Source organism: Canis lupus, chromosome 22, assembly GCF_011100685.1.
Source record: "Canis lupus familiaris isolate Mischka breed German Shepherd chromosome 22, alternate assembly UU_Cfam_GSD_1.0, whole genome shotgun sequence".
Taxonomy (NCBI): Eukaryota; Metazoa; Chordata; class Mammalia; order Carnivora; family Canidae; genus Canis; species Canis lupus.
This window is the reverse complement of record NC_049243.1, coordinates 3,355,365-3,375,473: the sequence shown is the minus strand read 5'-3', so window position 1 is coordinate 3,375,473 and position 20,109 is coordinate 3,355,365. Positions and strand designations below refer to the sequence as shown.

At 42.6% G+C, this 20,109-nt stretch overlaps 1 protein-coding gene across 5 annotated transcripts in view; it reads right to left on the bottom strand.

Annotated features, from left to right (window-relative positions):
- The window catches only part of MED4 (mediator complex subunit 4), a 56,199-nt gene that overhangs the window by 2,281 nt on the left and 33,809 nt on the right, over nucleotides 1-20,109 (bottom strand). For 4 of the 5 annotated variants that reach the window (XM_038569520.1, XM_038569521.1, XM_038569519.1 and 1 more), the window contains 5 exons: nucleotides 9,500-9,566; nucleotides 5,426-5,596; nucleotides 3,258-3,315; nucleotides 1,526-1,612; nucleotides 145-276 (listed from right to left, as the gene is read on the bottom strand). In XM_038569520.1, coding sequence (XP_038425448.1) covers nucleotides 145-276; nucleotides 1,526-1,612; nucleotides 3,258-3,315; nucleotides 5,426-5,596; nucleotides 9,500-9,553 — 502 coding nt within the window. In that variant the 5' untranslated portion in view covers nucleotides 9,554-9,566. Of the gene's footprint in view, nucleotides 1-144; nucleotides 277-1,525; nucleotides 1,613-3,257; nucleotides 3,316-5,425; nucleotides 5,597-9,499; nucleotides 9,567-12,038; nucleotides 12,192-20,109 lie in introns of those variants that run through there. The other variant, XM_038569517.1, reaches the window with a different exon arrangement.

Sequence of the window (20,109 nt, the reverse complement as noted above, 5' to 3'; positions counted from 1 at the left end):
TTTTGATCTACAGAGCAGGATAACTGGCAAAAAACCTAGCTATTAAAACGAGTTGGGTCTAGACTCTCAAACTTGTTCAACAGCCAGACAGTCATGTCTTAAAAACTTTGGTGTGTTTGAAAACCCCATTCTGATTAGTATTACCTGGCAATCTGCCTGCTGCAAGTGCATCCCCTGGTAAATGACCATTTACACCATTCGTGGAAGGATTGTTCATTTGACCCAATAATCCACTTCTCATCTCTAAATCAGTTGGGTATGGTCTCCGTGGGTCCCCTAAAAAAAGACTGCTTTTAATTGAATCTTATGCAAAATAAGCAGCAATACCTTCTCTGAAGTATTGATTTTCCTTGGTTCTCTTTGAAAAACTCAGAAATATATTTTCAATTTTCATACAGGAAGGTCATCTTATCAATTGTGATTAAGAGCATAATATATTAAATTTAAAAATACATGCATTTCTTCTCTGAATCTGCACAGAAATATACTATTCTCCATACAAAAAAAAAAAAGTGTCATTTTAGCAATTCTAGATGACAAATTAAGAAAATAATAATGATCTTGAGTCTTCTAAGTTACCCACATTTCCTAGTAAGAACAAATGATACATACTCTGAAGGAGAATAAATATATGGTGTTTTGTTTTTTTTGTTTTTTTTTTTACAAGACAGAAAGGACTGCTTATTTGAAGGACTACCTAAATTAAAACTTTTTCTAATCAACCTCTTTGATCTTGTCATTTAGAGATTAATTCCTAGAACTTTCCAGTGGAGGTTTATCAGGAGCTTTCATTTCTAATCATGATAGTTTTGGGATAATGAAAACTTGGCAGATTTGGACCAACTTTTTAGTAATATTTCTTACTCCAGATCACTCACCTCCAAAACTGCAGTTAATCTTAGTGTTTTTAGTATGGTGAAATGCCACCATCATGAGATTCTGATGCTGAGATACTCTCCCACTCCTCCCAGAAGATTACTGCTCTACCGCAGGTCCCTGTCTTATAAATGTTTTATGTGCTGTCAATGTATGTTGTAGTTTGTTACCCCTTTTTGTTGTTTCTAATTATTCCAGCTCTTTCCAGTCCCATGTGTTTGTTTGTGAGCACTCAGTGCTTCACTGTATCACTGAAGATCTGGGACTGTCTCGTTTCCAAGGCCAGAACCCTTGACGAAATCCCAATGGTTCTAAGAAGTGGGCTTCTGGCCAGCCTGGGTATTACAGACATATAAATCTACAGCTTAGAATCATTACATATCATCTCGTACTTTTAAACATCAATTTATGATTTTTCTTTAAAAAGGACAAAAACACAGTCTCTATAGCAAAAGCTTTGCAGAAAACCAAACTGATAAACCCATAACCCAAATTATTACTTGTAAGATATTAAAGATATGAAAATATACGGAGGATGTTTCTAAGGATAAATATATCCTATATTTAAATCTTTTTTCCTATTTTTAAGTATAGTTACCTAAGAATTTTCAAAACCATATATACCTAATAAAAAGAGAAGTGTTTTTACCTGGAACCCAGGTCAGTGGAGCACACACAGCATTACTTGCACTTATTCTATGTGCATATTTAATTATTTCTTCAGAGGAGATGGCACCTGAGTCAAGAAGAGAGAGTAACATGTTAGTCTAGTAACTTACAAGTCACTTACTAAATTTTAAATTACCTGAAAATAGGATAATCCGAGTTACCTACCTTCCCTAATAAAAACTAATATGTATATTGTTAAATCATATAAGATTTCCCAACTAAAGAACAAGACATCTAGAAAATACAGCTGATAAAGCATCATATTTGGGACATTAGCATGATAATGCCCACTGACCTTGATTTCTAACTACCATTAAACATTCCTACTGTTCTGAAAGCAACAGTGAACACAAATAAGACACAGGAAAGGGTGTTTTGTCTTGCATTAACAGCTTAGCTATTAAAGCAGCAGCTCATACTACACCACTCAATTGTGACTTAACGTGACCCTAAGGAAAGAAGTAGACCCAAGTAGAAACATGTCCACAATATACTCATTAGATTTAAAAACTAAGCTGCTCGATGCCTGGGTGGCTCAGTTGGTTAAACATTTGCCTTTGGTTCAGGTCGTGATCCCAGGGCCCTGTGATGGTGTCTCACACTGGGCTCCCTGCTCAGTGGGTCTGCTTCTCCTTCTACCCCTCCCCATTCCTTGTGCTCTCTCCCCCCACTCAAAAAAAATCTTAAAAAAAAAAAAAAAAAAAGTAAGCTGCTAAATAATACATACAGCATGACCTGGTTTTTGTTTTAGAATATATGTATATATATGTATTTGCATTAAACACCTAAAAAATGGACACACACTAAACATTAACAGTGGTTATCTGAAATAGGAAAAGAGGAGGAAAGTTAGATAACTCTGAGGTGATTATAGGTAAATAATCTATAAACCAGGGGGATCCCTGGGTGGCTCAGCAGATCGGGGAGTCCCAGGATCGAGTCCCAAGTCAGGCTCCCTGCCTGGAGCCTGCTTCTCCCTCTGCCTGTGTCTCTGCCTCTCTCTCTGTGTGTTTCTCATGAATAAATAAATAAAATCTTAAAAAAAAAAAAAAAAAAAAAAGGAGGCATGCTGGGGTTGCACCATTAAATGTGCACACATCCCAAAGCCACATCTACTTCTGACTTCAGGACACTCTCGTTTCACTTCAGTCGCCCACTGCACATTTTCTTTCACTCTCTATCCTGTCTTTTAAGATCCAACTCAGGGATCCCTGGGTGGCGCAGCGGTTTGGCGCCTGCCTTTGGCCCAGGGCGTGATCCTGGAGACCCGGGATCGAATCCCACATCAGGCTCCCGGTGCATGGAGCCTGCTTCTCCCTCTGCCTGTGTCTCTGCGCCTCTCATTCTCTCTCTGTGACTATCATAAAAAAAAAAAAAAAAAAAAAAAAAAAAAAGATCCAACTCACATGCCACTTGCTTCCAGCTTGCAGTTCTCTTCCTTTTTCCCAACAACTTTATAAACCTGTCTACTGCACATTCAGATACAAAGCCATAACTTCCCTTATATTATTGCTTCTCAGAACCTGAAAAAGGTATATCTCCCTAACAATACATAGCATATAGTACTAGAGCCTAGCAGACACTTTACAATAAAAATTTATTGGAATCATTTCAATAGCAACAAATGATTACCAGTAATACTCTCATCCATTTCTTGAAACCAAAACTTGGATTTTACACAGAAAGTCATTCATGTTCCCAATAGTACTAACCTTTTCTTGCCTTTTCTATTGATTTGAGTTTTTCTTTTGCTTGGTAAACAGCTGTTGCCTAATTTGAACATTAAAAAAAGAAATATGGTTTATTCTTAACTTTATCAAGCAGAATGTTTACCTTCATTCACAAAATGATTAATCCCACAGGAACAATATGCAAAATTTGGAAATCCCCATAATTTATTTGCAATATTCTGAAACACCACTTGGGAATCATTTATATCAGTTGGTTAATAAAAGAAATATGTATTCATGAATCAGTCTTCATTCATTAGTTGTTAGAAATAAAGTATAAATTAGATTGTTTACTAACATTTCTTTATGCCTTCTATCACAGATATGCATAAGATAACCAGATCACATATGACTCATAAAACATCCTATTCTTGCGTTTATCTCTTCTTGTTCAAAGAGAAAATACCAAAATATTTTTTTTTTCTAATTTCAAGATACATTCTTGGATTGACAGTCTTACTCACTTATACAATACCATTACCTCCATGCTTAATGATTGCTATAATGAAAACATCCCCAAGTTCCCCCCTCAATCCTGCTCCATTAAAGGGTAAAATGAAGTTAAGCTAGTATATGCATCCTCAACTAGAACAGTAGTTAAGAATATGGAGTCAGAGAGAACTAGGTTTAAGTTCCATCTCTCTACTTTTCACTCTTCCTGGGCAAAGTCGTTAATTTAAAAAATTTAAAATCTTGGGTTTCTTCATCTGTAAAATACTAACCTAGAGTAACTGTTAAGAAGACTGAGATAATACATGTAAATTGCAAATAAGCACAAGGCCTGATGCACAAGTGCCCAATAAATGATAGTTGCTATACCTAAGTCATAAAATTCCATCTTTTTATGGTCCTTGCATTAACTGTCTTTAATTTAATAATTACATTTTTGGAAATCAAATCTAAAGAATACAATCTGAAATGCAGAAGAGAAAAAGAACTTTTTTGCAATGATACTCAAAGCATTCTTTATAACAGAAAGTTGGAAAACTAAACAAAGGATATATGAAAAACACTTAAGTTTTAATAAACAGTAATAGAAAGCCGGTTAGTATCCTATTAATTATGACATAAAAAATGAAAACTTCTGGGAAAAAAAAAAAAGTTTGTATACCTGAAACCTCTGTAACACCATGTGTCAATCAGACTTCAATTTAAAAATCAACTATAAGCCTACAGGAAAATTAAAAAAAAAAAATACATCTGGCACTGAAATGAAATGCACAAAACTAAGAATAATGGTAATCTGAACAGAGGGACTAAAGACAATGTTTTCCTCTTCTTTCTACTTTCTCTATTTTCTGAATATCTTTTGGCAAGTATTACTTTCCTAATGGAAAATAATTTTATTATATATTTTTTTAAAAAGCAGTTACTTGGGGTCATTTCTTCAGCAGGAGTGGTTAAAGTATCCTGAACCACTGAGGTTTCTTTTTACTAAAGCCCATTGTGACACATTTGGAAGATTCATTAGGGATAAGGATTCCAGCAATATCTGCTCCATTTGAGACTCAGACTCAGCTACTGCTGTGATACCACCATATAACAATTTCATTAGTCAGTTATTTAGTAAAACAACTGGGCAAATAACAGCAAAGAAATTGTTTTTTTTGAAATAGTAGCCAAGAGCAAGAAAAAAAAAAAGAAAAAAAAACTAGAGTAGTTGACATATGCCCAAATTCCACCTAGTTTAGAATGGAAGACTAAATAAGTTATTATAAACTTTTTTTTTTAAGAGTTCATTGATTTTTTCCTGAGAGATACAGAGACAGAGAGGCAGAGACACAGGCAGAAGGAGAAGCAGGCTCCCCGCGGGGAGCCGGATGTGGGACTCAATCCCAGGACCTCGGGACCACAACCTGAGCCGAAGGCAGAAGCTCAACCACTGAGCCACCCAGGTTGTCCCAGTTAATATAAATTTTAATCAATTTTTAAAATTGGTACATATTTCTACCGATTTCAAAATATTTTTAAAGCTGAAGTAAAGATTTAGGCTACTAATAACTGAAAACTTCTAACAGGACAGGATAAAAGTACAAGTTCCCAGTTCTATTAATCCAGTCCTGTGGAAATCTAAATAAACTTTAAAATGGCTTTCTTTTTCAGAAACAGATTAAACAATATCCTTTTTTATCTTCCTTCTATCAACTTACCAGTATTTGCTCTGCTTCCTTTAGCTGTTTCTGTAGTTGCTGAATATCACTGTCCCTCTTCTCCACTTCCTTTTCTAAAACTTGCATTTCATGATGGATTTTTCCCTGATTAAGTGCCAACTTCATCAGTTCTTGAAATTCCCCATCTCTATGAATTAACAACTCCAGGACCTATCAGGTAACAGTTGATTAAAGCAGACAGCAGAATACTGAAAAATGACATTCCAATGAAACAAAGACTCTACATGTGAATTGGCCAGGCTATAAAATTTTAGCACCTTCAATGTATTACTCTAATCAATGTTAAGAATAAAAATAGCCTATGATTATTTTAGAAAACAAATTAGTATCAAAACTTTTTTTTCTGATTATATGCTATTCTTTCATACAAAACAAGTCTTCAAACTTCCAACATGCCAAAATGAGGTTTATTCATTTCCCGGTAAAAATAAAAATTTTAAAGTTTATCCTTAAAAATATAATGTAATGGAGGTTCCCCCCAATTTTAGTATTTGAGATTATTTTAGATGACACCAGGAACTTTAAAAAATTCGTACAAAAAAAAATTTGTACAAAACAAATAGTCTGATTAAAAATGGGCAAAGAAACTGAACATTTTTCCAAAGACATATAAACGAGGTACATGCAACGGTGCTCAACATCACTAACTTATCAGGGAAATGCAAATCAAAACCACAATTGGGTATCACCTCATACCAGTTACAAAGGCTGTAATCAAAAAAACAAGAGGTAAGTGTTGGTGAGGATGTGGAGAAAAGGGAACCCTCGTGCACTGATGGTAGGAATGTTAACTAGTGCAACCACCATGGAAAACAGTATGGAAGTTACTTAAAAAAATTTAAAATAGAACTACCATATGATCTAGCAATTTCACTTCTGGGTACCTATCTGAAGAAAATGAAATTATCATCTCAAAAACATATTTACACCCGTGTGTTCACTGCTGCATTATTTACAATAGCCAGGACTGAAAGCAAACTAACAATCTATCAATATATGGATGGATAAAGAAAATGTGGTATTTTTTTTTTTTTTAGTTCTTATTTAAATTCCAGTTAGTAGCAATACAGTGTAATATTAGTTTCAAGTGTACAATACATACATCATACTCGCTGATCACAAGTACACTCCTTAGTCCCCATCACCTATATTCACCCATTCTCCTAAACACCTCCCCTCTGGTAACCATCAATTTGTTCTCTATAGTTAAGAGTCTGTTTCTTGATTTCCCTCTTTTTTCCCCTATGATCACTTGTTTTGTTTCTTAAATTCCACATGAATGAAATTATATGGTATTTGTCTTTTTCTGACTTATTTCACTTAGCCTAATACTTTGTAGCTCCATCCACATTGCTGCAAATGGCAGGATTTCATTATTTTTTTATGAGTAATATTCTAGTGTGTGTGTGTGTGTGTGTGTGTGTAAGCACCTCTATACACCACCTCTTCTTACCCATTCATTAGCTGATGAACATTTGGGCTTTTCCCATAATTTGGCTATTGCTGATAATACTGCTAAAAACATTGGGTACCTGTATCCCTTCGAACTAGTAGAAAATGTGGAATGTATATACACACACACACACACACACAGAAATATTATTCAGCCATAAAAAAGAATGAAATCTTGTCATTTGTGACAACATGGATGAACCCTCAGGCCATTATATTAGGTCAAATAAGTCAGACAGAGAAAGGCAAATACTGCATGATCTCACTTACATGTGGAATCTACAAGAGCCAAATTCAAAGAATAACAAATCAGATTGGTGGTTGCCAGGGCAAAATGGGTGAAGATGATCAAAAGGTACAAACTTCCAGCTATAAGATAAGTTCCGGAAATGTAATGTACAGAAATGGTGAGTACAGTTAACAATACTGCATTGTATATTTGAAAGTTGCTAAGACAGTAAATTTTAGCAACTTTAAGAAAGTTCTTAAAAATGTACAGAGAAACAGAATAGAAATTTTTCCAAAGGCACCCAAATCACCAACAGGTACATGAAAAGGTGCCACAGTTTCCCTGACATCTTCTTAAAAGTTCTTAAGAAAAAAAAATTTTAAGTATGTGAGGTAACGTAAATTAACTAAACTTACTGTGATAATCATTTCACAATACATACATGTATCAAATCATTGTCGCATATCTTAAACTAATGCGATGTTATATTTCTACTGTTATCTCAATAAGAGTAGAAAAAAATTTAAAAGCCTGAAGTGCTAAACACGATGCAAAGACATGACAAAATGTACATTTTTTAAAGTCACAAAATTGTATATAATCAACTATAAAATAAATAATAATAATAATATAATAAATAAATAAATATAGCAAATAAATGAGTAAAATATTAAACTATATAAGGAAACTTGACAATATAATTAAGTAAATGCTTCATTATGGCTGTCTCAGAGTTAAGCTGACTGCAGAAATACTATTATGATAAATGTCTGATACTTAAAAAAACTTTTACAGTTGCACATTTTTGCTATTATGTTCAAGAAAATACATAACTCATATTAGACCTGTGATGTCATGCATACTATTGTTTTATGATGAAGATGGTTTAAAAAAGAGCAATTTCCAAAAATAAATTTTCATATGGGCACATCCAAACTAATATTTAGTACTTTCGTTGAAAATTATACAGGAATTCACAACACTAAGTATAAAGTTTAATTCTTTCCCTGGGTAGTGACGATGACAATTATCCATTACTGAGCTCTCCTTATTTGTACTTAACATGCAGTATCGTAAATCCTCACAACAACTTTATGTGACAAGGTACTGTTATTTTTTAGGGACAGAACTGCTAGTCCTTAAAAAGTATAAGAAAAGTTAGTGCTGACCAGGCAGGTCTTGGTTATGACCTATTGAATAATCTGTGTGCCTGGGAAGTAAAGTCAAAACCTGTATTTCATTTTGTAGTAAGTACTTACTTAATTTTACATGTATTTATCAATAAAGTATCTGAGACTGGCATTCCTCTATTAGCATTTTTCTCTATAAGCTTTTCCTAAAAACAAACAACATACTAAAAACAACTTTAATCTCCCCCAAAGTCCCAGCTTTTACTACTTGTAGCGTATCTAATTCCCCGTCTCCACCTGAAGGGATTAATCGTTGAAGAAAACAAGTTTTATGATACTTCTCTATTATCAGTCAATTGAATTTCTCTGCCCTCAAAACATATCATAAAATAAAACTAAGATAATAATAGGGCAGAGAGGAGGGAGAAGAGATCTATGAGATGTCTCCTGTTACTAAAAAGGTTAATCTTTCCCAGCTGTTTTCTTTTAAAAAAACTTTTTTTTTTTTTTTTTAAATTACAGTAGAAAACACATAAAATGACATTTGCCCTCTTAACTTTAAAAAGTTTTTGGATCATTCCTGGGTGGCTTAGTGGCTGAGTGTCTGCCTTCAGCTCAGGCTGTGATCCCGGGGTCCTGGGATCGAGTCCCACATCGGGCTCCCCACAGAGGACCTACTTCTCCCTCTGCCTGTGTCTCTCATGAGTAAATAAATAATACAAATTAATTAATTTAAAAAAGGTTTTGGATCAGAAAAAAAAATCTGCTCACCGTAGAAAATTACAAAGCACAGAAAGGAATAAAGAAAATAAAAACATGTAAATTTAACCTCCACAAAATAACTTCTGTTAACAGTTGTATGCTCTTTAATTTCTATTACTTCTCAAGTTGCATTAGGGGAACCAGGTCTATATAATAAAAGGTAGTTTATGACAGCATTAACTTTTTTTATTTCAAATATTGTTTTAACCTCCATTTAACAAGTTTATTAGTTGGTTAATTCAAAAGACAAAAACGAATAAATGTGTAACTAGAAGAAAAAACAATACTGCTAAACCTTTAGACTTTTTTCTTCTCAAGCAGTGTTACCCTATGTAAGTGATTCGAAGTATCAATTTAAAAATTGTAATCTATAATTTAACAGAATCCAATCTTCCTGTTCTCACACAAAGTAAATGTAAATAGGGAAATTGCACAAATAATGGGGATTTCTTGTTTGTAATATAAAAAGAAACCACTTACCTGGTTTTCCTCATCAGGCGGCAACAACTTTTGGTTTCTTGAAATTGCCAGCATTTCTATAAGTTCTCTAAAAAAGAAAAACAAAAACATCTTTGCAAAATACAACAGAAGCTTTATTAACTGATCTCTACCTAACTGACTTGCTAGATTCATGGCACCCACAGCATGCTGAGTATTCAGAGCCCCTGCCCAGTGACCGTGCGCTTGGGCTCTCATCAGCTAAGCGGTACTCTCTCACCAAGACTCAGTTATGTCTGTTACCAGATCCAGTTATGCAAGTTTTACTTTACTAGTATAGTTAAATATATTAAATATCCATTTCATAAATACCAACGAAATATGACTGTCAACAGAAAAGAGTAATTTCCATAAAAACCTAAACTGAATACTTGGGAAAGACTCAACAGCTGCCTGCAAAGAACTGCAAAGTCATGAAAATTCAGCAAGTCTACCCTAAGACTGCTTGATAAGCATTTAAGTTTATTTACTTTTTTTTTTTTTAAAGTAATCTCTATGCCCAAGGTGGGGCTCAAATTCACAACCCATAGATCAAGTCGCATACTCTACTGCCTGAGCCAGTCAGGCACCCCTCATTTCACTTTAACGAAACACACTAGAAATTGGTGGACAAGGCATTATGGGTGGTTTATGCAAGAAAACCCCCTAAATTAAGGAGTAGATGAATCATTTTTTAAATGATTTTCTATGTGAACTGAAATTTTTAATTAACCAAACAGGTATCAACTAAGGGATTCTAATGTATAATAAAGTCCTATCTTTCTGGAATGCTTATTTACTAGACATGCCAATTTTCCTTTATGAAAACTAGTATAAAGAGGAGTATAAAATATGTATCAGGTAATATCCTGATACACTAGTTTCAAACTTGCTGACAGATGGGACTCCAGAAATTATGCAAGAGGTACAGATGCACAATTAGCAACAGGACACCACCAGTCAGCCCCAGTAAAGCCTGTACCTTCTCACTGGCCGCCAGACTATTTTCACCTTCATATTTCCATCTTCCTTACTGCCAGCCTCAAACTATTTTTCTGGATGGTGCCAACTGGACCCAACCTTCCCCACTTTGAGGTTCTCATACCATTATGCATGCACTAGCTAGCTAATTAATGAATAAAGTGGATATGGCAATGGAAAGTCTTCATTCACCCACTGATTAAACATTTAAGTTTCCACTGTGTGCCAGGCACTTTCTGGATGCCTAGCTTATGAAAGTGAACAAAGGAATTTAAATTATAATACAGAAGAGAAAAACCAAGAAAGCAGGTAAATCAAACCAGAGTTAGAAGAAGGGCTGGGAAGAAACTGAAGCAGTGTTAGAGTGTGTCAGTGAGTTGTCTGGCCACTCACACTGGTGGAGTCAGGGAGGGCTTCTATAAGTGAGAAAAGCCGGGTTCAGGGGCCCAAAGATGGGTTTGAGGAAGGGTGGCCAGGACACAGCAGTCAGTACCGAGGAGCAGGATACACAATGAGGACGGGTCTGGAGGGCAGGCGGGCCAGGCTGTGTGAGGGCCTCACAGGTCATGGTAAAGAATCAGCATTTCATTCCAGGTACAATGGAAAGCGACTGGATCATTTTAACTTTTTTAAAAAGATTTTTTTATTTTGAGAGAGAAAAAAAAAATGAAGGAGGGGGAGGCAGAGGAAGGAGCGGATTCAGGGCTCAATCCAGGACCCTGCACCCACCTGAGCCCAAGGTGGACGCCCCACTGACTGAGCAACCCAGGCGCCCCACTGATGCATCATTTTAAATGGAAATGACATGACCTGATTTATGTTTTTAAGCAATTGCTAAGCTACCTGGAAAATGGATTTTAAGAGGAGTAGAATGGAAATCAAGTTAAGTGGCTTCTGTAGACAAAGGATGGCATCTGCTTTGACTAGGTCCTAGCCGCTGGGACACAGTCATGGAAATAGGTGACAGCTATCTCTGAGTGCCGGGGTCCGGGGTGTCCCTGCAGGTCACCGAGCGCCCCCCAGGTCCCCCCTCCCCCATCACCGAGTGTCAGGTCCCGGAGTGTCCCTGCAGGTACCGAGCGCCCCCCCAGATCCCCAGTCCCCCCATCTCCGAGTGTCAGGTCCCGGGTGTCCCTGCAGGTACCGAGCGCCCTCCCAGGTCCCCCCTCCCCCCATCTCCCAGTGCCGGGGTCCCGGGGTGTCCCTGCAGGTCACTGAGCGCTCCCCCAGGTCCCCCCTCCCCCATCACCGAGTGTCAGGTCCCGGAGTGTCCCTGCAGGTACCGAGCGCCCCCCCACGTCCCCCCTCCCCCATCTCCCAGTGTCAGGTCCCGGGTGTCCCTGCAGGTCACCGAGCGCCCCCCCAGGTCCCCCCTCCCCCCATCTCCCAGTGTCAGGGTCCCGGGGTCACCGCCGCTATCAAGCGTCCCCCGGGGGCTGTGCGGGGGGAAGAGGCCGCGTCCGGGTCTCGTGGGGCTGCGACCTCGAGGCCACGACCCCGCCGCGGTCTCCGGAGCGCCGCCTCCCCGACTCCAGCCAGGCCGCCCGCCCGACGCCCCTACCTCGACAAGACCTCCAGGTCCTCCAGCGCAGACAGCAGCCGCTCCCGCGTGCTGTTCCCGCCCGCCGCGCCCGCGCCGCCCCCCGGCCGCTCCTTCTCCTTCTCCCCACCCGAGGCCGCCGCCATGCTGCTCGCGGGCCGGAAGCCGGAGACTGCGCAGACCCCGGCGCGCGGAGGCGGGCTCCGGAAGCGGAAGTGAGGGCCACCGAGGCGGGGCGGGGGGGGCGCGGAGCAGAGGCGGGGCCGCAGCGCCCCCTACGTGCCTGGCGGTGCACTGCGGGCGGCGGCGCTGTGCAGCCCTGGGAGCAGGCTCGGGGCGCTCAGGGCTCAAGCACCAATGGGAGGGGTTTTAAGCCTGTCGGGAAATTTGCATAACAACTTACATCTTGTATCAGTTTCTTTTTTCTTTTTTTAGGATTTTATTTACAGAGGGAGAAGCAGGCTGCCTGCAGGGAGCCCGATGTGGGACTCGAACCCGTGACCCGGGGTCACGACCTGGGCCGGAGGCAGGTGCTCCACCGCTGAGCTCCCCAGATGCCCCCTTCTATCAGTTTCTTTGTGAGATGGGCTGGTCTCAGTATTAACCGTCTTTAGTGTGCATCCCTACAGTGCTAGCCCCACCCTCCTGTTTGGCCTCTCCTAGGGGTTGTAAGCACCATAGGACAAGAGCCATCATCTGCCTCTTTTTCTTTATGGTTGTAAAACACACATAACCTAAAACGGACCGTGTTAACCATGGCTAAGTGTAGGGTCAGGGGCCTTAAGCATAGTCATGTGGTTATGCTACTTTCACCATCATCCATTACCTCTTTCCATCTTGCAGAACTGGGACTGTGTCCACTGAACAACAAGTCCCCCTTCCTTCCTGCCCCAGCCCCTGACAGCCACCGTTCTACCCTCTGTCTCCAAATTTTGACTACTCTAGGGACCTCATATAAATGAAATCATACAATATTCGTCTTTTGGGGACTGTGTCATTTGACTTAGTGTAATGTCTCCACTCCCATCCCTGTGTTAGCACGTGTCAGAATTTCCCTCCTTTTTAAGGCCGGACAATATTCCCTAACGTATAGCCATCGCATTGTGCTTATCCATTCATTCATCCGCACACATTGGGGTTGCTTCTACGGCTTCACAATCCATCTTTATAACCATCTATCTCCCAACAAAGTGTTTTGCTCACTGATCAAGATGCCTGTTGGAAGTGAATGAGTAAATATAGCAGGTAAGAGGTAGTGTATGAAAATGGTTTAAATAATCAATACAACACAGATTCCAAATGAAAGCCCAAACTCCGCCTCAACTCACTTTTCCTGGAGAGAGCAATGTAGTTGGAAACTCTCCCTATCAGGAAAACCCAAAGTTGCAACAGTACTGGGGATGCGGGTTCTGTATGGGGCCAAGCTGTGATTTTCAAAGATGAGATGGAGAGATGTCACCTACAGACAACAGCTTGGAGTGTCTCCTTCATTCTGTCATCCTGACCTCTGGCCTGTTCTCTTGGAGGTGCTTAGCCTGCTTCCTGCTGGGTACCCAGACTTGAGGATTTCCTCAGGGACTCATGCGAAAACAAAACAAAACCATTCATAGCAACTGCTATACAATCCAGAATGCTGATTTATTCATTTACAATAAAAAATATTAGTGCCAAGCACAATTTTCCTTGTGGACAAACTTATACAGGAAGACCAATTATCATCAGAATGTGGCTTGGTAAACCTGGATTATAACAAATGAATATAGATTTTTAAAAAAAAAATGCAACCATCAGGATTTTTTTTTTTTTTTTTTTTAACCATCAGGATTTGTATCCACATAGCATACGGATGTTTGTAGTAAAGAGATTGGAATATCTGTGTCCCCAGACCATGCAAGAGACCTGAGGACACCTTTTGTTTTCCAACCATTCCCTACTTCTGCTCTTGGCTAAACCCTTCTCTAAATATGGTCCATTCTCAGACAATGGAATACATTAGATTTAAGCTTCCTAATGACCCTTGTATTCCAAGCATACCTGCCAGCAGCTCTGGTCAGTGATTTCTTAAGTTTCTGAGGGGCTCAACTGTAGTCTGTGTTGGTTTTCTTCTCATAGGTTCATCTTGGGCATGATTCTGGTGCAGGGAGTGGGGAGATCCTATTAGTGTAGCTTCCACATACAATCAGTTAAAACCCTAATCACTTAAAAATGACCAATTATAGGTCCTACTTTGCAGGCATGGAGGGTTAGTAGATGGACAGTATATGTGTCTTGTGAATGCCAGACCTCTTCAGATTCATCACAAAGTCATATGCGTATTGAACGTTGTCCATAGACTGACAAGAAATAACATTTCCTACAGGCATACTCTATGGCAAACTGCAGATTCTGGTGTGATAAAGAAAATACGAATTATTTTATAACTGATAGGAATATCATATATATTTTTAATAGTTAATAAATAACTCAAGGTAACTCCGAATTTAGTAGTTTCCCAATCTATCGATTCAAAAGGGTAAGTACTTCCTTCTTGTGAAATTTTACGTATTTAACATGCCAGACACTGGTCTAAGCACTTAAAAAAAATGAACTCCATGAATTTTCACAACACCTTCTGGAGGTGAGTATTGTTATTATCTCTATGTTACAGATAACGAAGCTGAGGAGGCAGAGGAATTCAGAGACTTGCCCCAAATCATACAGCTGATAAGCGCCAAAGCTGGGATCTGAACAGAGTCTGGCTCCAAGGTCTGTGCTCTTAGCCACTGGTTATTTATCCTGTCTTCTCTCTTAATTTTTTTATTTTTATTTTTTATGAACTTTATTTAATAGTTCACGAAGTGGACAGTCTTCTTTTGCAGAACTACTGTCTCTGTTTTTAAAGAAAGAGATATCTTCATGCATCGAAAAGGGGTTGGGAACCTCTGGTCTAAAATACAAGCACTTTCTAATGCAAAGTTTGGGATTTGGAGTAAAAAGAAGTTTACAAACTTTTGGTAAGAGGTGGAATGGAAGCATACAGCAAGAAACTCCACTGGCCTGTCCCTAAGAGTAAGCAAAATAGGTGGCTACATGTATTATGTGCATTTTAAAATTATTTTTTTATTTTTACCGAGCAACATATGTAAAGATCAAAAAGTGAAATACTGCTCAAAAGCGTAGAAGAAACTATGAAGGATATCCAGCTCCCTACTGGCAGTTACGCTCGACATTCTTCACGGTTTCTCCTATGCTTTCCTTATTATTTATTTATTTATTTATTTATTTATTTATTTATAAAAGATTTTATTTATTTATTCATGAGAGACACAGAGAGGGAGAAGCAGGCTCCAAGCAGGGACCTGACGTGGGACTCGATTCCCGGTCTCCTGGATCACAACCCGGGCTATAGGTGGCACCAAACCCCTGAGCCACCCGGCCTGCCCTGTTTCCCTATTTTAAAGTAATTCGCATACATTCTATATCTTTTTTCCAACTCTTTTAGAAATCTCTTTCCTGTTGCGCTGAATAAGGATTTCATCTCTCTTCCATGCCCCATTCCCCTTCTTCTGTCCTCTCAATGCACAGAACCCAATTTTTTGTTAAATCAATAGTCAATTCTTTCCTTGCTACGCTATTATTTACATATAACTGTGTCAATGTGATTTATTTGAGATGCCTAACAGATATTTCCATAGAGGTTTTGAAATATAAAATGGAAAAGGACGGAAATTTGTCTTGGACATCGAAACACATTGCACTGCTCTGTGCAGACTTTCCAGTTACATATTTATGTGTGTGTGCACCGGGTCAAATATAAATTATATATTTTTACTGTGGATTGAAAAAGTTTGCAAGCATTGGAGCATACGGAGGATGCCAACCCTGCCCCTTAGGAAAACAACTCCTTCCACCAGAAGGGCCTCAAAGGAAGGATCTATATAAGTTTTGTATTCTAGGGGTGGAAAGTTAAAGTACAATAAAACTTTGTGTTGAGATGATTCTCTGGGATTCATTGCGTAGATGGAGGGTGTTATGGGCTCAGTCGTGTGCCCTCAAAATTGCAGTCATGAGGCCCTTACAGCCCAGTTCCTCAGAACCTCAGAATGTAACTATATTTGGGCCTTCAAAGTGAGTAAGTTAAAATGAGGCTGTTAGGGTGGCTCTAATCTAATCTGATTGGTGTTTTTACAGAAATACAGAAGGCAGGGATGCCTGGGTGGCTCAGTTGGTTAAGCGTCTGCCTTCAGCTCAGGTCCTGATCCCGGTGGGGGGTCCTGGGATGGAGCCCCATGTCTGGCCCCCTGCTCTCAGAGAGTCTGCTTCTCCCTCTCTCTCTGCCTCTCTCCCCAGCTTGTGTGCTCTCTCTCTCTCTCTCAAATAAATAAAATATTAAAAAGAAAAGAAAAGAATAATGACAGCCGCCGGAAGGGGACCTTCTGCAATCCAATGAGACAAACCTCAGAAGAAACCAAACCAAACCTTGATCTTGGGGACTTCCTGCCTCTAGAACCCTGAGAAAGTAAGTGTGCGTCATTTAAGCCGGTCTGTGGTATCTTGTTGTAAGAGTTTTAGCAGACTAACAGAGAGGTTGCAGGCGGGCATCTGGAGATTTCTAAGCACTGCCTTGCATATACACCCTTGACCTCCCTGCCCTTACCTTGATTTGGCCCACTCCCTGGGCCAGACCACACAGGGGGCTACTGCAGCTGCACACAGGGCTGTGCCCCCTTGTTCCCGCCCTCCCCACTGTCCTCGCCCGCACCTTCCTACCATTTCCTCTTTCTCCAAACCTCCAACACCTTCCCCCAAAACCCCCCTCCCCCATCCCCACTTTCAACCTGGGACCTTGCTTTCTAACTCACTGAGAAGGAGGAGGAATCCCTCTGTCTCAGGCCCTGGGTGCCCTTCCCCTGCTCCTCCCCTGCTGGGGGCCACAGAAGGTTCTCTCCCCGCAGCCCCAGCTATCCGAGGCCTGGCAGCCTCAGGCCACCCCCTCCCCGCTGTCATCGGGCCTGCTGCTACTTCCCTGCTTTTCAACCATTCTCGCCCCACTTGCCTCACCAGCGACTGCCTCGCTTCTCTGCTCCCGGGCGGCAAAACACCTGCAGACTTAGCTGGGTATTTTGCTCTCAATCCCGCTCTCTCCTTAGACCTGTTGCAATTAGTTTTATTTCTTTTTTTTTTTTTAATTTTATTTATTTATTCCTGAGACACACACACACAGAGGCAGAGACACAGGCAGAGGGAGAAGCAGGCTCCATGCAGGGAGCCCGACATTGTCGATCTCGTGACCCCAGGGTCACAGCCTGGGCCCAAGGCAGGTGCTAAACTGCTGAGCCACCCAGGGATCCTTTTTTTTTTTGCAATTAGTTTTCACCCTGGCTTCCCCAGCAGCCCACGGGTGTAACAATCCCTGGAAACCAGCGCGTGGCTGCAGGTGAGGGCGCCGGGGCCTCAGTCCTCCCGTGTCCTGGAGGGCAGTCCTCTGCTGCAATTTCCAGATTTCCAGCCGGCCGGGCTCTCTCCGTTTTGCTCCTTCCTCCTGCCCTCTCCCAGTGTCTCCGGCCGCCTTCTCCTGGCCACCCTGCGCCTACACAGGGGCCTGCGCCCAATCTTGGTCCTCCTGTCCACCACTCCCTCCTGGTCGGGTCACCCAAGCCAGGGGCCTTGAATGCCACCATGAATGGCCTCCCCTGCAGACCTGACCCCTGGACGCAGGCTTGTCGACCAGCCTCCTGGCTGCTTCTGTGACCTCCAGACAACTGCTAGTGACCTGCGGGCCTGAGCAGCCGAGCCGCTGGGGGAAGCCACTGGGGAGCCGACCCAGGGGCTGGGGGAAGGCAGAGTTGCTCCAGGGGGTGAGCGGGCCGCGGAGGCGCCGGCCCACTGGCCCAGAGCCCGGCCTTCCGTCGGGGGGCTGCAGGGTGCTGGAGGGTGCTAGAGAGTGCTGGAGGGTGCTGCAGGGTGCTGGAGGGTGCTGCAGGGTGCTAGAGAGTGCTGGAGGGTGCTAGAGAGTGCTGGAGGGTGCTGCAGGGTGCTCCAGGGTGCTGGAGGGTGCTCCAGGGTGCTGCAGGGTGTTGCAGGGTGCTGGAGGGTGCTACAGGGTGCTGGAGGGTGCTGCAGGGTGCTAGAGAGTGCTGGAGGGTGCTACAGGGTGCTCCAGAGTGCTGGAGGGTGCTCCAGGGTGCTGCAGGGTGTTGCAGGGTGCTGGAGGGTGCTACAGGGTGCTGGAGGGTGCTGCAGGGTGCTCCAGGAGCAGGCTCAGGAGAGGAGGGCCCACCCGGCGCCCGAGAAGCGGGTGCCCGGGGTTGACCTGGGGTGTAGGTGGCCTGCGAGCCCCAGGGCAAGGGGGGCGCCTCGCTGCCCTTAGCGCGGTGGGGGGGGGGGTGTTACGCCTCCACCTGGGCGGGGCTCCGAGGCACAGCCCACCTGCGGGTCTAGCCGCCCGCCCCCAGCTGGTGCCTTCGTGCTCCCGGTGCAGACGCCCTGCTGCTTGGCCCCCGCCCGCGCACCGTCCAGGAGCCGAGAGACCCCCTGGGCCCGCAGGCCACGCCCGGGCCTTGGCCGATGGCAGGTGCACCCCCACCCCGTGCCTGTCCTGGGGGCCGCCCCGCCGCCTCCCACCTCTGCAAGGGCTCCCCTCCCACCCGGAGCTGCTGCGGGGAGGCCCTCGGCACCGTTCCTCTGGCTTTCCCTCCTTTTTAAAAAATTATTTTTATTATTTTTTAATTTATTTATTCATGAAAGAGAGAGAGAGAGGGAGGCAGAGACACAGGCAGAGGGAGAAGCAGGCTCCATGCAGGGAGCCCGACGCGGGACTCGATCCTGAGACCTCGAGGTCACACCCTGGGCCGAAGGCAGATGCTCCACCGCTGAGCCACCCGGGCATCCCCCTGGCCTTCCCTTCTTGCTGGCCTCTGTCCCCTCTGCGGCGGGCCTCCCGCGCCTCAGGCACCCTCCTGCTGTCCCCACCTGCCCCCGGGGGCCCCCAGTAGTCCCCCTCTCACTCCCTGCAGGAGCCTCCCTTCCCCAGGCAGGCCTACCTGGCTCTCTCCCTTCCTTCCTTCCTTCCTTCCTTCCTTCCTTCCTTCCTTCCTTCCTTCCTTCCTTCCTTTTCTTTCTTCTTTTTTTTCTTTTCTTTTTTCTTTTCTTCTTTTCTTTTCTTTTTTTTCTTTTCTTTTCTTTCTTTTCTTTTCTTTTTTCTTTTCTTTTTTTTCTTTCTCTTTCTTGACACACAGAAAGAGGCAGAGACCCAGGCAGAGGGAGAAGCAGGCCCCATGTAGGGAGCCCGACGTGGGACTGATCCCGTGACCTCAGGGTCACAGCCTGGGCCCAGGACAGAGGCTCCCCGCTGAGCCCCCCAGGCCTCCCTGACTCCCTTTTCCTCACTGCAGTCGACCCCCACCTTCCATTCTCTTTTCCCTGCTTTGCCCTTTTCCACAGCATCCGTCATCTTCTAACTTGCTGTACGTGAGTTGATGCGTGTTTTGCTAAGTACTGCTTCCCCTGAGTGCGAGCTTGGCCTTCCACTTTGTCCCTGGTCTTGTCCTTTGCCCACTAAGGCGGCCGGTGCTGATGTGCTGCCTGCCGCAGGCTGGGCCCCGGTGAGTGTTTCCACGTTTGTTGTTGACCGAGGTGCTAAAACCACCAGAGGCGCTGGAAACAAACTATAGCTTTCTGTCGTTTTGCCTCTAAATGGTAAAACCATAATTTCAGTCTTTTCTGTCCGTGTTTCTCCTTGGGGTTTCTCAAAAGCAACTCCAAATATTTATAAAATCCTCAACCAGAAATGGAATATTCCATCGATGGTGGTCATGGTTACTTTGTAACCCAACAAACACTAGTCCTGAGGCTCCTTTCCCCAGCCACTCTCCCAAGTAAGTTTTTGAGGACTGTTGTTCAACGTCAAACCCACTAAGATTGGGGTAGGGAGTCAGGTTTAGGTGATTCTCTCCCAGCAGTCAGGCTGTCAGTAGAGGAAAACAAGCCCCATACATCCACTAACTCTCTTGAAGAAGCGAAAAACCTTGAAATTCTACTTCAGAGCATGAGCCTCAGAGACCCTAATCCCAGGTAAAAATAACACTCAATTCAAGATCAAGCCTCCATCTCA